This window comes from Staurois parvus, unplaced genomic scaffold, assembly GCF_062004578.1.
Source record: "Staurois parvus isolate SC_StPar_1 unplaced genomic scaffold, SC_StPar_1.0 ptg000561l, whole genome shotgun sequence".
Lineage (NCBI taxonomy): Eukaryota > Metazoa > Chordata > Amphibia > Anura > Ranidae > Staurois > Staurois parvus.
Window position 1 is genome coordinate 574,200 of NW_028318357.1, and position 18,690 is coordinate 592,889.

Genomic DNA, 18,690 nt, shown 5'->3' on the forward strand with positions numbered 1-18,690 from the left:
CCTGTACCCGGAACTACATGTCTCGGGCATTAGGTGATATAAATTGAACATCCCTGACTGTGTATACAGACATGTATGAATGGTGTACTGAGCTGTATGTGTGTTGCACTGTATTTTCTGATATGTAAACAATCAATGCATTCTGTATGCAGGCCAACTAATCGGCTGACCAACTAATCGATTATGAAAATAGTTGACAACTATTTTCATAGTCGATTATAATCAATTATGTCGATTAGTTGATTAAGCCCTAATTGGTATCCTACTCCTCTATGCACTCCTTCCTGCCTTACTGCAATTTTGGGCCTTTTCCATCTCAAGAGGTTGAACTTGTTGAACTCGACTCCTATCCTTTTTCTAAGGGAGCTCTTGACCTACTTGACTCCTCTCAGTCCAATCCTCCTTCTAAGGGACCTCTTGACCTACAAGGTTATAGGGACTCTAAACTCTGCTTTAAATAAACCCATTCTATTCAACTATGTATTCTTCAAAATTACCTTCTATTGCTCTTATCCTCCCAAATCTCCAAATTAGGCCCTATTCACACGAGCAGACCAATGGGGTCCGCCTGTCCGTTTTTCAGATGGACCCGATTTGTCCATCCATAGACTTCTATGGATCGGCAGGTGTCAGCGGACAGTAGTCCACTAACACCCACCAGCATCTGATCCGATCCCATATGCCAAAAACAGACGCATGGGGATCCGTTCCCCATCCGTCCAGCAGATCGGATCGGATAAAAATCCGTTGGAAAGGGACAGGTGGTCCATTTCCATCCAACCGTCCCATTGAAATCAGCGGGCCGGGTCTGTGTCCGCTCTGCAGCAGCAGAGCAGGCAGAGACCTGTCATCTGCCTGCTCAGCGGGGATCAGCGTAGAGATCCTCCCCTGAGCAGGCGGATCACGCTGACGGATCCAACTCATCTGAAAGGGGCCTTACAAATAGTGTTTTTATTTTTCCTTTGCTGCTATGATAAATCTTCCTGTTAGATGGAGGCTGCATTCATTGTCTTTGATCCCACTGTATGTAGGAACATAGCCATCCTCTCTTTCTTGCTCCATAGATAGACTAGGGGCTATGGACTGTGGGATGTGTAGTGAGGATACAGCAATACACATGACTGCAACTGATGTGCAGTGCTTGTTCCAAACAAACAGAATCGAGAGAGAAAAGGTGAGGTTCATGAGCTCATGGACGACTTTACAAGGAAGGCAGAAAACACAATAAGAAACTATTTCATGAAAAATAGATTACAGGGGCATTAAGTTGTGGGTGTATATAGATTTTGTATTTATGTTGCAGAATAAGGATCTTGTATACTGTCACTTTAACAGGGTTTAGTCCCTACTGATCTCTTCTCTCGTAAGTACCAGACTCTTCAGAGTCTTCCAGAGGTTCTCAACCATGCTCACAGCACTAGCCCTAGTGTTTTGTTTTCTGGCATTCCTGTTGTGGAGTATTATTATTATTATTACTCAGGTGATTTCCCTGAAGAGAATCTGTTTCCTAGATTCTAGCAGTTTGAACAATGCTGAAGGTCCTATCCTCTGCAGACATCTAGAGCAGTCTTTTTCAACCAGGGTGCCTTCCGATCTTTTTAGAGGTGCCTTGGCAAAATGGCTAAAAATTGGCCAAAAACTGTATAAAAGCCAGCAGGTGGATCAAGCCTGCCTTCAACTTACACAAATCTAATGCATAACAACCAATCATCAGTTGATAAGAAGGACATCGGGCACCTGCACAGCATCCTTGCTTGCCCCTCTCTGTCAGCATCGGGGTCACTTTAGCTGAGTGAGAGAGAGAAACCGATGGAGAAAGAAAAACAATGGAATACTAGTCAGTACCAGTGTGCAAGGGTGTATTTGCTTTGGAAGAATAAATCACCTCAAACAATGGGTATCCTACATGTGCAGGTGTTACTTCATTCTGTAAACTATTCATTTTAGTTTTTTATATTTTGTAAAGGGCACCTCAAGATTGTGCAGAATTTTAAAGGGTGCCCCGACTGAAAAAAAGCTAAACACTGATCTAAAGACGTATTGCAACATATCAAGCGTTGGTAGCCTTAGGTCATTGAGTAGCATTGTAGAGCTCAGGATCTTTGATCCCTTCCTTATGTGTAGCAGATCTCCCTCCCCCCTTGTTTTGGGGTTGTTAAGGATCCCCTGTTACCATGGTTTCTCCTTATTATGAGACCTCTCAGTCCTTTTTTGGCTTCCCCTGTGCTAGGGATTTGGAAATCTAGGCAATACAACAAAATGGTCTCTTTGAACTGAGATGTCTCAGAGGCTCCTCATTGATCTCTGAGGAATGGAATCACCCAACACCAACCCCCCACCCTTCCCACTCGAGGAGGATCTATTTAATTTGTGTATTTGTCTGACAGTTGAATCTCATGTTCTGAAACTCTGTTCCCAAGTTGTCAGGGGGACCCCTCTGTAGGTCATTTATACAGTCTATTTATACTAAAATTGGTGCATGCGTGTTAGCGTACACGCCATTTTGTAAGCCGGATATGTCTTCATATTCGGCGCCATTTTATCGAAGTTCAGCGCAATAGCGCATGTGCGAGCACCATATTGTAGACCGAAATTTCTGTGCATGTGCGAGCGCAATTTTGTTAAAGTCCAACCCGACCGCACATGCGCGAGCGCCTAGTGTTATATTTAAGCTTCCTGCTGTCAAACATCTGATCTTTCCTTTGGACATGCTAGTGTCCAAACTTCCCTTCCCTGAGGTCAAGGGTTAGCTATACTAGACTTAGGCTGGTCATACACTATACAATTTTCTGCCCAATTTTGCTTAGATTTACCTTCAACTATGTAGTGCAAGGGCCTGCCTAATTGGATACAATTGAAAGTGCTGTTTAGGTTTGACCTTGTATTATATGGTTTTTGGTAAATCTAAAGTAAAATTTACAAGAAAATTGTATAATGTATGGCCAGCCTTAAAGTATAACTAAAGGCAAAACCTTTTTTTTTTTTTGATAGTTTTGGATACAGATTAAAAAGTTTGTCTTTATTTATTGCTCTCTGTGCCCTCATTAAGGAGATTCACCCTCTATTTGTCCTGTTTACCATTATAGTTGAAAGTAAAAAAACAAACTAATTTTTGGATTGTTCCCAGAAAGGTAATAGAGGGGAAATCTCTCAATGGGGACAGTAGTTCTGATGCCCTTCGTGTCCCCAAGAGAGTCCCTTAATTTTCAGGGATTTCCTCTCCCTTCCTGTTTGGTTATGGGACAGGAAGTGAAGGAAAATTATTATTATTATTATTATTATTATTATACAGGATTTATATAGCGCCAACACTTTGCTCAGTACTTTACAATATAAGGGAGACAGTACAATTACAATACATTTCAGTACAGAAGGAATGTGAGGGCCCTGCTCGTGGAGCTTACAATGTAAAGGAAGGGAAAATCTCTGCAATGGGACAAGGCTGGCCAAAACAAAAAACCTGACAGGGGTTATAACCCCCCCTCCCCCTTGCACTATCCAAAAATAAAAAAAAAGTTTTGCCTATAGTTGTACTTTAAGTTTTTTTGTTTTGTTTTTTTTTTCTGAAGTTGACTGAATGGTCTTTCTATTGGACATGGTATGTCTGTTCAAACTTTCTCTTAGTGATCTGTTTTTATTCTGGGACTTGGCTTAGCAAATATTTTCTTCTTGGTGACCATGTTAGTTGTTGATGTGTGTTTTGTTGTGTTGGTCTTTTTTTTCCTCCCACTTGGGTAGTGTGTTTTTTTCTGCCTGTTTTTTGATGGATGGTTGATTTGGCTATCCAGTTTTGCTGGGTTAGACTCCTCATATCATCAGGTAGCAATTCTGTCTAGTGGTGATCATCTCATCTCTCCAACTCTGCAGCACTAGGTTGATTCTCGGTGCACTCCCATTGTTTGTTGGCAACTTGCATGTATTGCCTTATCCTCTCATTATCTAGCATCTATTTAGGTGTTGATTTTTTCAGATGCTGTTTAATAGAATGATTCCCACATCTGTTGGATCTCTTGGTGGCTGTTGCCCACCCCTCAGTTAGTTGGACTGCTTTTGGACATCCAGATTGTTTAAGAATTTGTGATTTCCTCTGCCCCCCCCCATGTACAATCAAGAACATAAGATGTTTGTACTTACCTTAAAGTCTTTTTCTTGAAGTCCATTGATAGAAAACTTTCCCTTTCCTTTGTGCTATTAGCACTACATACAGCCTGCCCAAAAAACTGAGGCATGATGGTTAGAGGCCGGGTTATACACGGCCTGGCTTCAATGTATATGATTGCCAGTGTCCCATTTTATTGTAGGCATCAGTATAATTCAGTTCATTAAGAAGTCCTGAATTCCAGTGTCCCTCTGTGGACTTAGAGGAAAATATTTTTTGGCTAGTACAAAATTTTTTTATTTTTATTTTTTATTTGTCTTGTATGTCAGTCTTATTAGGATTCATATTGTACTATTGAAGCTTATTCTTTTTCTTTACAGCTGTCAAACGACTTATGAAAGAAGCTGCAGAATTGAAGGATGCTACAGATCATTACCATGCTCAACCACTAGAGGTACAGTATCATACTTTGCCTTTTTAGCATTTTAACACAGCATATCAGTGTGCAACACAATGGGGTTGATTTACTCAAACTGGAGAGTGCAAAATCTGGTGTAGCTGTGCATGGTAGCTAGTCAACTTCTAACTTTAGCTTCAATTAAGCTCTGACAATACAACCTGGAAGCTGATTGGTTTCTATGCAGAGCTGCACCAGATTTTGCACTCTCTAGTTTTAGTAAATCAACCCCATTGTGCACATACTATGTAAAAGCTAGTTTGTTTCACAACAAGATGGTAAAACCATACCGGTTGTGCTAAAAAAGGGGATTAAAGCAAATTAAAGATTAAATATAAAAGCTACTTAAATTTTCACAGTAATTGTTTATAACAAAACCAAGACATCAGTTGGTTAATAATTCCAAATTGGCAAAAAGAAATGTATTGCTTATTCTCTTCAGCCAATATAGATATGTGCACTGGGAAAACATGAATGAATCAAAATTGCATCATACGACTAAGCTGTCATTATATGTCATTGTACATTCTGGCATTGTCAGGGGAAAAGCACTGCCGTGGGTGGTTATTGTGCATGTGCCAGAGACAAAGTGAAATTGCTAGAACATAAATAGCCTCTTAGTATGCCTTTGCAAGAATCTTGGACTGAACTGTTATTGCTATACTGTCCAAATATATACTTACATTTACATCTTGGTTTCACAAGTCAGAAATAAAGCAATGAAAATGATTTGCTGATCTCCAGCTTGTGATCTTAAAAGCTGACTATGTTTTTCCAAATAAAATTTAGCAGAACATCCCTGCTTGGGCAGCAGCAGTGAGTGACTTGTTGCACATGAAGGACCAGTTAGCAGTGGACACTGATCAAATGGAACCTTTTGTTCTGGTCAGGGTGGTCCCTATTCTGTACCTCCAGATATTGTCAAGGTTTGCTGTCCATCTAAATCCCTTGATTTTACATGCGTGAGATGACCTTGACTGTAAGCCAATCCTGACTTACCTACAGGTCTAAGTGGGACTATACCACCCAACAGGTATCCATAGAGAGCACAGTCACCTACAGTATACTTTAAGGAAGCCTAACATTATTTCCCTCTGGCTACCTGTGTACCAATGTAGTGACCTTGCCATGGTACTTGGAGCTTGCCAACTCTGCCTCCTTCCTTCACCCCTTCCCTACTTGTCTCTGAATTTTGCTTTTACCACATTAATAGAGCAAAATGTTTTGGTCACATTTCAATTAAATTATAACTAAAGGCAAACCTTTTTTCCCCCCATTTTGGATAGAGTGCAGAGGGGTTAGAACCCATGTCAGGTTTTTATTGCTTTCCGTGTCAATGTTAGGGAGATTCACCTTCTCTATTTGTACCATTTACTAGGGATGCACCGAAACGTTTCGTGTCGGCCAATATTAAAAAAAAGCACTGATACAGGTGCCGAAAAAGCCCACCCCTTGCCGCCGGCCGCCTGCTGCTGCCACCAGCCACCGCTTGGTGGTTCTCAGCCTTACCTGAGAAACCGTCGAATGATCCCGGTGCTGGGCATAGAGATTAGTGAAGGAAAGATGGCCTCCACTCATCTCTATGCCCTTGAAGGACCAGAGCAATGTCACTTCCGGTTCTTGCCATTTTTTTTTTTTAAACACTAGATCAATGCTTTTTTTGATCTAATGCTTTACATTGCAGAGGAGAGATGTGGGGTCCTGTTGACCCCATATCTCTCCATAAAGAGGACCTGTCACTAATTATTTCTATCACAAGGGATGCATGCATTTCTTGTGATTAAGAATAAAAGTGATTACAATTTTTTTTAAAGGGACCGTCCAAAAAACAAAAACAAAAAGCCATTAAATACATAATAATCAAAAAAAGTTTAAAGTGCCCCCGTCCCCCCTGCTCACACGTAGTGATGAACACATACGTAGCCCATGCCCACATATATAAACGGTGTTCAAACCACACACGTGAGGTATCGCCACGACCATCAGAGCAAGAGCAATAATTCTCACACTAGACCTCCTCTGTAACTTCACACTGCTAACCTGTAGAAATTTTTAAAGTATCATCCTTGGAGATTTTTAAGTACCGCAGTTTCACGCCATTCCACAAGCGTGTGCAATTTTAAATCGTGACATGTTGGGTATCTATTTACTCGCCGTGACATCCTCTTTCATATTTTACAATTTGGGTATATATTGTTTTTTCATTGTTTTTTTTAATCGTGTATTTTTTTCCAAAAAATATGTATTAATTTTTAAAACCTGTGCATTTCGGTTTCGGTTTTCGGCCAAATGCATTTTGACTTTTCGTTTTCAGTTTCGGCACCGAATTTTCATTTCGGTGCACCACTACCATTTACCATTATAATTGAAAGTGAAATAAAGTCCCACATTTTTGGTTTTCCAACAGAAAACTAATAGTGGGGGAAATCTTCCAATGGGGACACTAGTTTTGGTGCCTTGGGGGCCCCCAATGGATTTCCTTACTTTGGAGGGATTTCCTCTCACTTCCTGTTTTGGTTATGGGACAGGAAGTGAAGGTAAACCTGCATGATGGGACAGAGTTGGCAAAAAAAACTGATAAGTGTTATCTCACTCAATCCAAAATGGAAAAAATGCCTATAGTTCTATTTTAGGCGCTACCAGTGAGGTATTATTGGGGGTAGATGTGACATGAATGTACAGATTTGAGTAGATAAGATGTGACCTATAGAGAATATGACAATGTAAATTTAGCTCATTCCTTGTTATATAAAGAAATATTCAGTCATAGGTCATCAATTAGCTAATCAATTAGCACCTGAAAAGCCTGGCTTCCTCTGGAAGTGGCACCTTGGTGCTAATAAGATTTTGTCACCTATACTTAATCAGACTTGGCCACCTTCCTGAGGCTGAAAAAAGAAAAACAGACATTTTGGCTACATGACAGCAGGGGGTCTCCGCTCTGCCTGGGGAGCTAAAAGAATATACGTACATCAACGGGGTATGTTTCATCTCTCATAAAAGCTAAAATATTAGTTGCAGAGAGATGAAAATACTCCCTTTTGTTTTGGCACGCTATGGGTCACACCAACATATAAAAATCATATTTGTGGTTTAGGTAGAAGGCCAAGAAAATGCAGGAAATGGTTAGGTGGCGCTGGATCGCAACAGTCGAACAGTGTTTGGTACTGTCGCGATCGGCTGATGTGCTGGTGGCGGAAATCCAATCTCCGACTTGGTGTTTCAAGCCGATCTTGGTCTGAACTTGGGCAGGTCAGCACCCAGAACATCCTGTGGGCAGGTACAGGAACACCCCCCAGGGTCAATTGGCTCAGGACTAATGTCCCGCCTACATCCATATCCCCATAAATTGAGTACCCGGGCATTGGGACGTGGTAATTCATATGGAGCTGGTTCTATCGACCAATGGATTGCTGTTTCTCCCTGACTTGCTCCAGTCGCAGAATAGATCTTGGTAAAAGTTTTATCTCTGTTTTTTATTCCCTTTTATTTTATAGTGAATAGCCATTTGTGTGTCTTCTTGTATTTTTTGTATTTCTGTAACTTTTTATACTTTGTACATATTTTATGCACTGCCCACTTTCGGGATATTAAATCTTAAAATGAATTAGTGACTTCTGTGTATTTAGGCACGGGCTCATATCTTCTGAGAGATTAGAATGGAGAGATTAGATTGGATTAGATTAGATTGGATTGGATTTTAGTGCCTTTAAACACTCGGTCAAGTTCATTGCCAACCTGTATGCAATTGCACTGCGTGTGGGCAGATTGTAAAAGGTAACAGATCTGCCAGACGGAGATTTGTGTGTGTGGGATGTCTCAGCAGACCGTTCTGCGATAAACTGCTGGGTGGTGGCAGGCTACCTTTTGTGGTGTGGGGGTGTGTGGACAGTGGAAGAGTGATTAACACAGGGGTTCAAGCTGTAGGATAGCTGGAGGGATCTTAGAAGGGTGTGTAATTACTAAACTGCTCCTCAACTCTAGTCAGTGCACCAGATTGTATATAATATTTATATCTGCCAGTGTGTGTGGTCAGCCCGCTGGATTGGAGTGGAGGCTCCCTCTGGTGGTGGCCAAGAGGTAGTGCGGGCTGTGAGAGGATATCATGGCTGATCTTATATACGGTTATATATATTCAAAGTTGGATCCCCTTTATTCCCTCTTACCCCAAGTCACGGCCACACGTGCGCGCTTCGGTTAGCTAGTCGCTGTGGGCGTGACGTGTGGGGGACTCGTGACAGTAGTATACCTGGTTTACATATTAACGGCCTTAGGAACTGGTGATCTCAAATTACTAGCAGTAGTGAGCATCAACCTCTGATTTGTGGCACTGAAATTTCAGATTGTATATAGAACTTCATCTTTTTTTTTTTTCAGGATAATCTATTTGAATGGCACTTTACTGTTCGGGGTCCTCCAGATTCAGATTTTGATGGTGGCATCTACCATGGCAGAATTGTTCTTCCTCCAGAGTATCCAATGAAACCCCCAAGTATCATTTTGTTAACGGTAATTTCATCTTTTTTTTTTCCCCCCTAAGTTGGCTGAATTCAGGCTTTCCTTCTTGGATAGTTTTCTCACTTCATTTTATTTTTCCAGGCTAATGGTAGGTTTGAAGTTGGAAAGAAAATTTGCTTAAGTATTTCTGGTCATCACCCTGAAACATGGCAGCCTTCCTGGAGTAGTGAGTACATCTTTTTATCCACTTAAGGGGCACAAGACTGTCTAGTGACATCATTAGCGTTTTGCTTTCATGGTAAAATCCTCCTAAGGATTTTGACTGATGGGGAGTTAATTATATGACTTGAAATGTTTGCCTTTCCTGAGAATATTGCTGCTGAGAATTCCCTGCAGTACTATTCCTATTCAAGCATGTCCCCTCACAGACCTCCTGCCAGATATCCAAATTTCAGTGGTTTCAACAGTATATGATTTTTTTTATAAATACAAATATTCAAGTTGTGCAGCGCTACACTTACAAAATGCTTCCAGATGTAAAACCTGTATGTGAATACAAAATGCATGTGGGTCAGTGACCTCAAGATTATGACAATGCACCTCAAAACAATAGGTCAACATCTAATGCTTCATTTAAATCAGGTGTAGGCAACCTTTAAAAGGTGGAGATCTACCTGAACAACATGAAGAGGATCAAAGACCACCCTGGGGTTTGGTGGTGTTTTTTTTTTTTTTCTGAGAAATGAACTAGCAAGGCCTAACTAAACTGTAAAGAAAACTTAGAAAAATATAATAAAGCAAATGTCACTGTAAAAATATAGAATTAGCCTACCTTAACAGTGGACTGTGTCAGTCCGCAGGGCAGTGGATGGTGTCAGTAGTTTTTTTTTTTTTTTTACAACATTTAGGTTTTTTTTTCTTTTCTAGGAGCCTTGTTGGATCATTGCTTTGGTGAAAGGGGGGCCTGGGCAGCAGAGAAAAGAGGAACAAAGACAAGAGTGGTGGGGGGAGGCATCTTCTGGAACTATTCCCCTGGATTTTCCTCCTGCAGCAGCTGAATACCAATGGGAGGAAGAGGAGGAGACAGCTGACTTTCAGCTGCTGCAGGAGGAAGATACAGGGGATTGTTGGAAGAAAGGTATTTTAAAAATCGGAATCCCCAGCAAGTAGCTGAGGACTCAGATTTTACCACTCCTCCCCACCCTAAGGCAGCTAGCAGTGTCTTCTGACCCTTTTTGTGGTGCTGACAGCCTGCACTTGGACATCCCTGGGCAGCAGAGAATAGCGGCGAATAGTAGGAAGGCAGCAGGAGGAACTTGGGGCACCTGTAGAGCAGGTGTTAAGAGGGGAAGAGCAGCCCTGTGCTAGATAGAGATACTCTATAGAAAAAATATTGGATTTGGTTGAAAGAGGGTATAAAAATGGTATCATAAATAAGAAAGAGAGATCCTTTTTGGTTCCCATAGCACCCTGTGTACCTGTGATTTATTATTTGCCATAGTCACAAGGATCCTATTAACCCATCGGGGAGGCCCAATATCAATGGGATTGACTCAGTAACATCAAGAGTAGGGAAATATATAGATCATTTTCTCCAGCTCCTAGTTGTGGGTACACCATCCTTCCTAAAGTATACTACTCAGATCATCAATATTCTTGGAAATATTGAGTGGAAACTGTCATATGTTTTGGCAACAGCTGACGTTACCTCTCTTTATGCCATCATTTCCCATCTTCACGGCAGGGAAGCAGTGGAATATGGATGATAGATGGATGATAGTTCATTACCTAACCCTCAGATGGATTTTATTCTCTCCCTTCTAGACTTTGCCATGAGGCACAGTTATTTTTGGTTTCAAGATACTTATTTTTTGCAGAATAGAGGAGTGGCCATGGGAGAAAAATTTGCTCCCAGTATGTCCAACCTCTTTATGGCCAAATGGGAAAAAGAGGTCATTCATGGACAGAGTCACCCACAGTTAGTACTCTGGAAAAGGTACATTGACGATGTCTTCTTTGTATGGGAGGGAGAAATGGATACTAATGATGAGTTTGTTTCCACTCTCAATAGAAATGACAAAGGGACTTGATTTAAGGATTAGAGTGGAAGGTGACAAGTTAGTCACCTCTACCTTCTTAAAAAAAAACTGATAGAAACAGTTTCATTGGGTTCAGAAGTTATCATCATCTCTCTTGGTTGAAGTCTGTGCCTAATAGCCAGTTTCTTAGGCTCAAAAGAAACTGTACTAATCCTACTGATTTCCAACTAGCAGCAGGTCCTTGGGCCAGAGGTTTCTTCTTCCTGTTCCACTGCACGCCTTGATTAGCATAGTGGAGGAGATTGTCTCCCTCCTCCCTATATAAAGGCGCTATGTCCTGACGCTGGCCACGCCCCTGAAGACGTCACCGATAACTAAACTCGTAGGGAGTAGCTAAAGCGCATGACGTCAGCATGTACTGGAACATGGTGGCCATTTTATGGGTTTGAAACTTATCATCCATCTTTTTGGTAACATGCAGTTTTATCAATTACTTTAATGTACTTTTTATATTATGGGGCAATAAATCTTTCTTAATTTACTACACTATGAGGATTTTTTTTTTGTTTTTTGAATGGGTTTTTGTCCTCTGTGAGGATAAATCTTTTTTGCAGGTTTATTTTCTCTGTTCAATTTTTGGAGTTAAGGTTTGGAGCTCTACAAGTGTCTGGATCACAGCCAGTTTTTGGAATAATTCAACGGGTGTTTATCCATCTACCATTGGGGGCAAGTTTGATCCTTTGATGTCATAAAGGGGTTTATTTACTAAAGCTGGAGAGTCCAAAATCAGACTCCCTTCTGCATAGAAACCAATCAACTTCCAGGTTTCATTGCCAAAGCTTCATTGAACAAGCTCAGGTTAGAAGCTGATTGGTTTCTATGCAGAAGGGAGTCTGATTTTGGACTCTCCAGCTTTAGTAAATAAACCCCAAAGTGTCCAGGTCCATGGCATGTGTTTGGATTTTGCATTGCGCATTTTGACCCAACCTTAACCGGGGGTCAATAACATCTGGTAAGAGGCAGAATTTGAAGCATTCATGACAACATTGATGTCCCATTAAAGGGGCTTATTTTACATTATATATCCTTCACATGTGAATTGGACTTTTAATTTACCCCATGTATATGCACAAATTTTTTTGGTTATATGTAGCGCCGTACTTTTATGTTTTACTACTGTGATAACATTGCTGGCTCTGTGTTGTACTGCAGAGGGACGTGCACTCCTCTCCCCCTCTGCTTACCTGGAGATAGTGCCGGAGGAGCATCCTGAGTCACCTGGGGTATCAGAGGAGGTTGCAGGAGCCTGTGGAAGGGTGCCTGAAAAGATCCGGAACTACAGTACCTGCTCCAATGCCATTTTGGGCACACACCCTCCATATTAACAAGCTGGTGATTGGTTGTTAGGACCACCCTGTGTCCTAGCAACCAGTCACCTGCCAATTGAAGTTAACTTGGCCAGCTCCCATGCCCGCCCTTTGTCCTGAGCTGTGCTGCCTGCTGCTCTCCACTTTGCCATAAGGATGAGAGCAGCAGAGGCTGGGGGAAGGAGCGGCACCTAAGTGGCGAGGGTCAGCAAAGCAGGAACATTTTTGCGATCTACCTGTCGTCTGCCTGCAGTCAACAGGTATATCACAATCGATGGGTTGCTGACCCCCGATTTAAATCTTGACTGTAGCTATCCCGATCTCAGTATCGTGGTGGTAAATTGAATGCTATCATATGCTAATCTTTTTATTAAATTTGTAAGTATGTTTGGTGCTTCTTTTTGCAATAAAGATATCTTAAACTGGGAGCATTAGATATCAATCTATTCTTTTGAGGTATGCTGCTGCTTATACTGCCATTTATCCCTGAAATCCATTAGGAAGGAAGGCGACAGAGTAATAGGTGGATTACCCATTAAGGGTGGAAGCGCAGGTGATCCCCTTTGCTGGCTATCATGTTACTTTCGTTTAGACCTCTTACAGTCTGGAGGTTGCTTTGAAGGTGGACAGACCTGCACGCATTTTATTTACGGTGGTGGTTTTTTGGAAGAGGGGTTGACAAGAACGCTGCAAAGTGGATATGCTTATATGCTTCACCATTTGCACAGTGAACCAGGAATACAATCATTTGCAGACTTTATTTGTACATTTTGATGTTTATGATAACTGTATAATTTTCATTTATAATGTTTATGTGAATGACATGCGTTTTGTTTTTTTGGGGTTTTTTTTTTTGGGGGGGGGGGTAATTCAGATACTGGTTTTACACCTGGAGGCATTTTGTAGGTGTAACGCTGCACAATTTGAACTTATTTTTTTTTTTTTTTTCATTTTGCTGTGAGTCATACCCAGTGGATTTAGACTCCTACTGTATGAACACATTGTTTGTTTTTTTTATATCTTATTTATCAAACTGGATTTGAAGTTTACAAATTTTGCCTGAAAATCGGCATTTGTGTAAACAACTCTGAAGAATAATGTAGGAAAATGTGTTAGTTATTATAAAATTGCTAATTATTGTTGTTGTTTGTTATAAAAATTATGGAACGTGTATGATGTGTGTGTGTGTGTGTTCACAGTAAGGTTTTGTAGTGACAAATATAATTTATATGTTATACAATATGAAGTCATACGAACAGTATACAGTATGTTTTAGAAAGCTAGTACCTAACAGATCACTGTTTTAATTTTTTTTTTTCTCTGGGTAGTCAGCACCATCCCCACACATTTTTCTCACTTTAGCTTAGGGTGCTTATCTGTCTCTGTCTTGAATATCTAAAACTTTCTGAAAAAAGGGAATGCAAAAATGCTAAAAAAAAAGCAGCAAAACTCACATTTTTAACGTGGCATTCTAAAGCTAACTCTACTGGGGTTTTTATAGCGTCCAGTGTGCATGAGGCCTATTAAGTGTAAGAGGTGTTACAATGTGAGTGCCTTTATCCGCACTAGCAAGGAAATTTCTTTGGAAAATACAGTTTCAGAAAGTATTCCTTGTTAAGAGTCTTACTCAGCAGTTTGTACTCCTGGTTCTTATTGTCCTTGGAGCCAGCACATGGAGAGGGAATTTTTTTTGTACTGCTAAATTAGAATTGCTAAGAAACTCACACTGACCCTGTTTTATTTGAAATCTTTCAGTACGAACGGCATTATTGGCTATAATTGGGTTCATGCCCACTAAAGGCGAAGGTGCCATAGGTTCTCTGGATTATACACCTGAAGAAAGAAAAGCACTTGCCAAAAAGTAAGTTTGTGTGTACTTGATGTGTTTTGTATAATGCCCTTTAGTGTGAGGAAACAAGGAATTTTTCTCAGCTTCCAGTTTTGTTCAAGAAACCCTCCAGAAAAAAAATTAAAAATCTGCTGATTTACAAATAGCTCTCAACGTGGTGTATGTCACCTCCTAGATTGCTGCCCATTATTCAAAACTTATGCTTTAATTTCAGCTGGCCCATATAGTTTTGCAGTATCCATCAACCTGCTGCCGCAGGTCCTCCCAGTCGGGAATAATGGCCCATGTCTGGTAGTATAGCCATATGGCGACTAGACTATGGATCTGAGTTTATGCACACTTACAAACACTAAACTCAGATGTAAAGAGTAAAGTAACCCCTGTGAAGACCTCCTTTTTTTCATTATTACGTGCAGTACACAAACTGGCAACGCACCTCTTTATTGCAACAATGCTCACTATAGCAAAGGCCTAGAAAGCTCCTGCTCTCAGTTTCGAAACAGTAAAACATCGCATGAACAATGTTATGGTTAATGAGAAATTAACATCTATACTGTCTGATTCCCATGACCAGTTTCTGCGAGTTTGGCAACCCTGGATCTCCTTTGCTCATCCTTTGTACTTTGGCCATACATTATTGACATTGATACTTTCAGATACATTATCCTCTGAGGCCACTTTCTCAGTCTCGTTCTTCTATCCTGAGGCCTCGTTTACGTCATGCGTGCAGAAAGACTGATGGAAACTGACGCACAGATTTCACTTGCAGTGACATTAGTTTACATCGGTCTTCCTGCGCACTTCAATGAATGTTGTACATGCTGCAGATTCCTGCGTAAATGACACTGGTGTTATGATGTGGGCAAGGCACAAAGAGAATGGTTGGTTCTGTTGTGCCCTTGCAGAATGCATGCAGAGAGGCTGACGTCTCTGCACCATGGTGTGAGAGAGCCCTAATTATTCTTGCTCGCCCCTCCTTTTTTTCCTTTTCCCCTGCATCTTTAATCCACTCCTACTCAACCTGGGAGGTCTTCTTATTCTTCTATTTCTTTGAATACTGACACCTCTTCAGTCCAGTGGCCAAGAATACACTGTAGCTCAGTGCATCTTCTCATACTTTTGAGGTTTGACTTTTTCCAGTTTCACTTTTGTTTTTTTGTGTGTTTTTTTTTTTTTTTTTTTTTATTTCTACTGACAGCTATGTTCTTCTCTTTAAGAACATCAGAACATCATTTTCATGCTGTGGATTAGTTTGACTATTGCAACAATTTACTTATTGTAATTCTCTCTCATCCTACTGTATTTTGGAACTCTACTTCGAGTTATGTTGCACACTCCAGCTTATTGTCTCAGTCAATTGGCTCTATATGTTTATGCTATCTGTTAATGAAAAACTTTGTAAAAGAAAGTACACTCTCAATGAGCACCAATAGTATAGCCTTTGCTAATCTTTTGGCACTCTGATTCCCCTACACAGCAGCTGTCCTGTTTGCTGCAGGCTCTATCCTTATCCAATCACAGAACCCTTTTCCAATCACAGAACTGATTGAGAAAATACAAAGCATTCTCTGAATGAACAAGTAAGAGGAAGGGCAGACAGTTGGCTTGTGTGTAGGATAGCTGCAAGTCTGCTGGTGTAGCACCGGAAGTAATATATAGCAGAAACGATAAAGGAGGTGGCATACACCACCTCAGATTTAACTATTTGTAACCCTGAAGATTTAAAGGAGATTTATGGTCACAGCATACCCTTTAAAATGATAACATCAACCATTGTTTGCATTGCTATTATTCACCATCCAATATATGCTTACTTGAAAACTCTTCTTTTAGGTTGTGAGTGCTGGCCATCTTTCCCTCAACTTCCTGGATTCCATGCACACTTTGCAGCTTCTCCTCTGCCTTTTACTTTTTCTTCTAAGAACTACATATCCCATGATACCTTGCTGCATGCAAGCAGGGATTCCTGTACTGACTCCACCTCCTGAAACTCCTCCTCTTAGCATTTCTGTAGATCAGAAAGCAGGCCCTGTGAAATGTGTGACACAGCAGTGCCTACTCACAGGGGATAGTGACTACATGTCACAGAAGGAAAACATTTGTAGGGATCTTCACAAAGTAAATTTACAAACTTTAAGATTGTTCAGATTAATAGGTGTTGGTTTGAAATAATAAATTCTGGAAATTAATATATGATTTTACAGTTTGACTATAGGTACGGTTTTAAAAAAAAGTTGTGTTTTTTTTTTTTCCCTGAAGTTCTTTGTTAAGAGAAAAAAACAATTCCCTACAGGCAAGCTCTGTATGTTGCATGTGAAGGTCTAAAGGAATAACAAAACTTGCAGTAAAGGCATCCTTTTAAAGGCTGTAATACTTTTTTCTCCACTCATCATAGAGATCTTTGCTATGTGGCCTACTGGTAGCTAGAAGTCCCCTGACTGGGCTCACAGGCACACTGCGATCCAATGGCAGGCCATTCACTGTAACCAACCATTGTATTATTAACAGGTCTCAGGACTACTTTTGTGAAGCATGTGGAACAAGCATGAAGTCTGCTTTACTCCCACTAAGTTCAGAATCCAGCCAAGATGACAGAGAAGCCAGAGAACTTGCAAGACAGATCAGTTTTACGGTACATGAGCCATGACGTGTCTTTTCTCTTGCTGTACATATATCACTTCACTGCTTTTTCTGGGGTTTAAAGATAAAGAATGCAAGTGCTCCACTGCATCGGGGGGGGGGGGGGGGGCAGTGCCAGTGTCCAAAAAATGTTCTATACCACAGCCAGCTTTTGAGAAAATAAATCTGTCATCAGGGCAAATAAAAACATATTTGTTAAAAATTGGCATAAAATATAATTTTAAAAATGTGTAGAGATCATTTTTTCCCCCCAAATCATCTACTAGAACAACACATGAGATAGTTACCTCTTCCAACAGGAACAGGAAATGCTTAATCAAAAACAATTTAAAATGAAGTCCTTGTGCTAAATAAGTCAGTCATTGTGTTTCCTCCAGCCTGGAAGAGATGCATTGCTTGGTACCTGGAAGAAGGGGGTTGAGATAAGGGTTCTTAGCTGCAGTCTTCTACCCACCCCCTTGTCTTATCCTTCTTGACTAACATGGGGGCATCCTTGCCCTACAGTCCCTTCCTAATTTTGGGGAGGAAGTGGTCTGGGTCCACTCCCTTTTCAGTGCCTGAGGAAGTCCAGTAATAGGAGGTAACTTTATCCCCTTGGTGGACTGGCCTATGCTGATATGGTTCCCTGGTGGAAGCTGAGGAAACATCCCTGCAGGGGATGAGTCAGGCAGGGTTTACTTGACCAGTGGCACCAGGAACCAAGTTCAAGAAGGGTATTGTTGCAGCGGTGCCTGGTTCTGGGGCTGCAGGAGTGCAGTCAAGACTTCCTAAAGGTTTTCTTTAATAGATATGCAAGAATTCTACATACTTACAGTATCTCTCATATGCAGAATAAGCTCATGTTTGTATGTAATACCAGAGCCAAATAGATGGCTCAATAAAATTCTTAATAACCCTTTTTGGGGTTGAGCTGCACAGACTTTGGAAGCTTATGTACAGTGTGTCCTTAGTTGACAAGATCGTACTATGTTTTGGTCTTAATATTGGATTATGTATTTATTTATCGATTTCGTCCTGTATAACTCACGTCCTCAACTTTTTTCCCCCCCTATAAGGCATAGACTTTTTCCCTTGTGCACATTAAACTTCTGAGTTGCAGCAACTTTGGAATAGTGTGTGTGTGTCTTTAGTATCTTGTTTTCTGGTTGAGAGAAGTGACCTTTTTATGTGTGGGCATCTGTGGAGGATTACTACCACTGGCACCTACATAAGGGAAATAGCAGAACTAGTTGTACTCTCCCTTATTTCATGGTTTATGTTTAGTTCTTTTTTTTTTTTTAGTACTTTGACACTTTCAAAATATAAATGACCTTTGACTTGTGGTAATACATTATAATTGTTTTGTATCTTCTTCATGATCATCTACAGGTAAACCCCCCAGGAAATTCTCAAGCAGAAGGAAGTGACAGCACACCAAAACCACCGGAAACAGAGCAGAATACTGACACGGTGCCTCAGGTATGATTCCCCTAATTTTTTACTACAGCTGTGTTTTTATCACGGGGTCTTACCTATATTATATAAGCAAAATAAATAAGGCCACCAGACTACTTTATACCTAACATAAGTAATGTACACACTGGCAGGGTAGTTCAAGCACAGTACAATACTACAAGTACCCTAGAACACTTACTTGCTAGCCAGCAAAATCAAAGTCTAAGCTGTTTCAAAATTTTTCATTGAAAACGGACATTTCCCAAGTTGTCCTCCAGCTCACACGAGATAGGCTCTGCCCCCTTACAGAAAAAGAAAGTTGTGAACATCCTGCTCAAAAGTAGAAA

At 40.7% G+C, this 18,690-nt stretch overlaps 1 protein-coding gene across 2 annotated transcripts in view; it reads left to right on the forward strand.

Annotated features, from left to right (window-relative positions):
• Positions 1–18,690, forward strand: part of UBE2J1 (ubiquitin conjugating enzyme E2 J1) — a 59,964-nt gene that overhangs the window by 24,081 nt on the left and 17,193 nt on the right. For both annotated transcript variants that reach the window (XM_089691299.1, XM_089691300.1), the window contains 6 exons: positions 4,480–4,553; positions 8,934–9,065; positions 9,156–9,240; positions 14,176–14,281; positions 16,778–16,901; positions 18,278–18,367. In XM_089691299.1, coding sequence (XP_089547425.1) covers positions 4,480–4,553; positions 8,934–9,065; positions 9,156–9,240; positions 14,176–14,281; positions 16,778–16,901; positions 18,278–18,367 — 611 coding nt within the window. The remainder of the gene's footprint in view (positions 1–4,479; positions 4,554–8,933; positions 9,066–9,155; positions 9,241–14,175; positions 14,282–16,777; positions 16,902–18,277; positions 18,368–18,690) is intronic.